The 3,917-nt window shown below is 40.8% G+C and overlaps 1 protein-coding gene across 1 annotated transcript in view; it reads left to right on the forward strand.

The window, feature by feature from the left end:
- The window catches only part of CSUI_007183 (uncharacterized protein), a gene marked incomplete at its 3' end in the record, with an annotated part of 5,290 nt that overhangs the window by 928 nt on the left and 445 nt on the right, over positions 1-3,917 (forward strand). Inside the window, exon 2 of the mRNA XM_068067333.1 lies at positions 941-3,484. Coding sequence (XP_067920694.1) covers positions 947-3,484 — 2,538 coding nt within the window. The remainder of the gene's footprint in view (positions 1-940; positions 3,485-3,917) is intronic.

Below are 3,917 nucleotides of genomic sequence, written 5' to 3' on the forward strand. Positions count from 1 at the left end.
TCTATCTATCTGTCTTTAATATATCTATCTATCTATCTTTAATCTATCTATATATATATATGTACATAGAGATAGATGAGTATGTCTGTATACATACGTAGATACAGACATATAGAGATAGATGCATATATCTATATACATACATGCATAGCTCTTTATAGATGCATATGTGTATGTATATCTACATACATATGCATGAATATCTATATATAGTTAGATACTTTTCTAGGGATGGCGTTATCTACCTCTGTGTATGTATGTGTTGGTATAGATAGGGGTCAGGTAGTAGAGTTTCGACACATAAAGAGGTCTCGAGATGACAGTAGGCAAGAGATAGACAGACAGACGAAAGATAGACTAGAGATAGATACAGAGACAGATATCGTAGTGATCTATGTAGTAGGCTGGCTCTACAGATAGAGACAGACAAGCGCTGTATTCCAGAGACACTTGGATATAGATCTATATACAGACACGTATACATACATAAATATATATCTATATATATATGTACAAGATCATTTAGATATGGATCTATATACATACACATATGCATATATATATATATATGTAGATATATATATATATAGATAGCGAGAGAGAGATGTGTGTGTATGTGCTTCTTCTTTGTCTGGGAAAGTCAATAGGAATGTGTACGTGCGTGGAGTGTAAGAAGCTTACTACTAAGCGTTTATGGGAGAAGAGAAGAGAAAGAAAGAGAAAGATTTTCTGTGAAGAGGTCTATCAATCCATCTGAGTGGATAGAACTATGTTTCCTTTAATTCTTTTATTTGAACTATCTCTGGTCCTACATGAAGATGAAACAGAAACGTCCAAGTGTCAGACGCTTTCTTTCTTTCTCTCTCTCTCATATCTTTCTTGTCTCTTTCTTTCTTGTCTCTTTCTTTCTTTCTTATCCTTTCTTTCTTTCCTTTCTCAGGAGATCATGAAGACTCCTGGGCTAGGTCACTGGACTCCAAGAATTTTAGACTTTTTCCTTTTATCTCCCTCTTCATCTATCGCAAAGCAGTCTACCCGTCCTTCTTCTTTGCCTAACATTTCAGGTGTACATACACCTCAGTCTACAGTGGGGGTGGAGGTGCCCTCAGCAGCAGAGCGAGAAAATAACAGACGGGAAAATGAGGGAGAAAATTTTTCTTTCTCACACAGAGATATCTCTAATCTCTGTCCTTCTTCATCTTCTTCTCTTTCATCTTCTTCTCCTCTTTCTTCTTTTTCTTTCTCTCCAGAGAGTTGTGGGAATGAAGAGGAAGATTCTTCTTTTCTCTTCTCTCTGTCGACTTCTCCTTCTGATCTTTGGGTGTATAGACAGCTGCTTATTTTGTCTCTCCTGCATCTACTTCCCTCTCTCGGATCTCCCCAACTTCATATTTCGGTTCTTCTCCATCTCTCAAGTCATATCTTTCACTCTGAAGACACATCTACTTCTTCTCTCTCTCCTCTCTCTTCTTCTTCCTCCTCGTCTTTCTCACTTCGTTCTTCTACAGATGGAAACGTTGTGAAAGTAGATAGTAACTCCCTCTCTCTTTCTGCGGTAGATACATCTCCTTCTTCTTCTTTTTCTTCTTCTTCTGTGAATTCTGTTAACATGCATGTATGTGAAAGATCTTACCATCCAGGTGTCATCTTACGCTTGGCGGTCCAGGCTCTTCTTCTTCTTCCTATCTCTTCATCTTCTTCTTCTTTTTCGTCTTTCTCTCAAGTTGAAGAGAAAGGCTGGAGTTCTGTCTACTTTTGTCTCTACCATTGGGACCGACAAGTCTTGTATCGCGCAGCACGAGACCTCTTCGAAAAAGGATTTCTCTCCTTCGACAAAACTTCTTCTTCTTCTTTCTCTTCTTCTCATCCATACCAAGATCTAAATAACCCTACATCTACACCTTCTTCTTCTTCTCCTTCTTCTTCTTCTCCTTCTTCTTCTTCTTCTCTTTGTTCTTCTCATGATGAGGATTGGGTAGGGGGACTGACGCTGGGAAGTAACGAAGACTTTTCCTCTTCTTCTTCCTTGCACCCCCCTCTTTCTTCCTTTTTAGCAGAAGTCGCCTCGCTTTCGTCTTCTTCTTTTTCTTCTTCATTTCTTCCTGGTCTATGTCGTTCGTGTCTTAGTAAGACCGAGGCAGAGGAGATCGAAGAGGAGACAGCTAGATGCGTCTCTTTTTTTCTTTCCCCTCGAGAAGCAATGCAGTTACTTCAAGCTTTGAATCGATATCGACACTCCGATCATAGGCATGTACCCACGTGGATAGCTTCACAGAGAAGAGAAGAGGAAGAGAGAGAGGATACAGAAAAAGACCAAGTTGAAAAGAAGAAGAAGGAGAAGGTGAAGGATATAAAGAAATTCCAAGAGATGAATGAAAGCTTAAGTGAGAAAGAGAAGAGAGATCACGACACACAGAAAGAGGAAGAGGAAGAAGAAGAAGACACGTTTTCTTCATCTTCATTCTCACGCTCTTCTTCTTCTTCTCTTTATCTTGACTCTTCATGTATGAAATCTGTTCCTCCTCCTTTCCCTTCTCCTCCTGCTGTCCATACACCCCACGCTCATCTCCATTCTTCTTCTTCTTTTCACTCTTTATCTTTTGACGACTGGATATCTGCAATACAGAATCTTCTTTTACGTGTCTTGACTTCGCATGCGGCCTCTCTAGGCTTTCCGGAGATTCGTGGAATTCTCTCAGCGCTTGGTCGACAAGAGATAAAAGACGTTGTCTTCGTGCATGCATTCATACGAAGAGTCTGCGAGCTAATGGGGGAAATACCACCTACATCTCCTTCTTCTCCTTCTCTCTCCTCTTCTTCTCTCTCCTCTTCTTCTCTTGTTGAGAATGTGAGTAGTGATGAGCCTAATAAGACTCTCTCTACTTCTCATCTTCCTTCTTCTTCTTCTTCTTTTCTTTATCAGGAGAGAAGCGGAGGAGCCTCCCTCGGAGAGAAAGCAAGACGATTAAGACTCTCAGAGATGTTTAATCTAGTTACCTTAGCTATGAGAAGTGAGGTGTATGATCAACACCTTATAGATGCTCTGGCACGGCTTATAGTCGGAGATAAACCTCCATATCCTTCAGTCGGATCTCCCTCTTCTTCTTCGATGGGGGGGTTAGAGACACACAGGCAAGAGTGTAGAAGAGAAGGGGAGGAAGGAACTTCTGAGCTGTGTACGAGATCTGATCGATTTGCCATAGAAGAAGAAGATGAAGAAAAAGACAGAGTTGACGATCCTCATCCTAATGGCGCACAAGAAGAAAGAGAGGAGAACAGAGAGAGGGAAATTGCTGAACTAGATGGAGGAGAAGGAGGACTAAGACAAGGCCTCGTCGCAGTAGGAGGAGGAGAAGGAGGAGGAGGAGGGTCTCCAGATGTGATCGAGCGAGTGCAGATAGGCAGCTTAATCAATCTTATACAGACCTTAGGAAAGCTTCAAGCAAAGACAACACATTCACATCTCTTTGATCGCATGCTGCAGGTACATTTACCTGGTCCATCTACAATACATAGAGACTCCCTCTGTACACCTAGGCAAACACGTGTATACATCTACTGCGACATATATACATAGACCATCTGCTATAGAGAGCCAGAGACAATACATACATACATTCCCTCTCTCTATGACCTACATATGCATATATATACATGTATATGTGTATCTATACGGCATGAGTGTCAGGCGATCCACCTGTCTACATGTTAGGGTATTCTATGTGTGTTTATGTATATTCTGTCTCATCTTCAGTTCAGGTGTCTTTCTTTCCTCTAGGTCGATGCTTGTCTGTCTCGATGATCTTCGAGGAGTCAAGAGAAATCCATGTACCTCGATTTATACGAGCCAGGACTCCGACATAGATAGATTAAAGATTTATAGACAGATAGATCAATGATAGATAGATTAAAGATAG

This window comes from Cystoisospora suis, assembly GCF_002600585.1.
Source record: "Cystoisospora suis strain Wien I chromosome Unknown contig_3730, whole genome shotgun sequence".
Lineage (NCBI taxonomy): Eukaryota > Apicomplexa > Conoidasida > Eucoccidiorida > Sarcocystidae > Cystoisospora > Cystoisospora suis.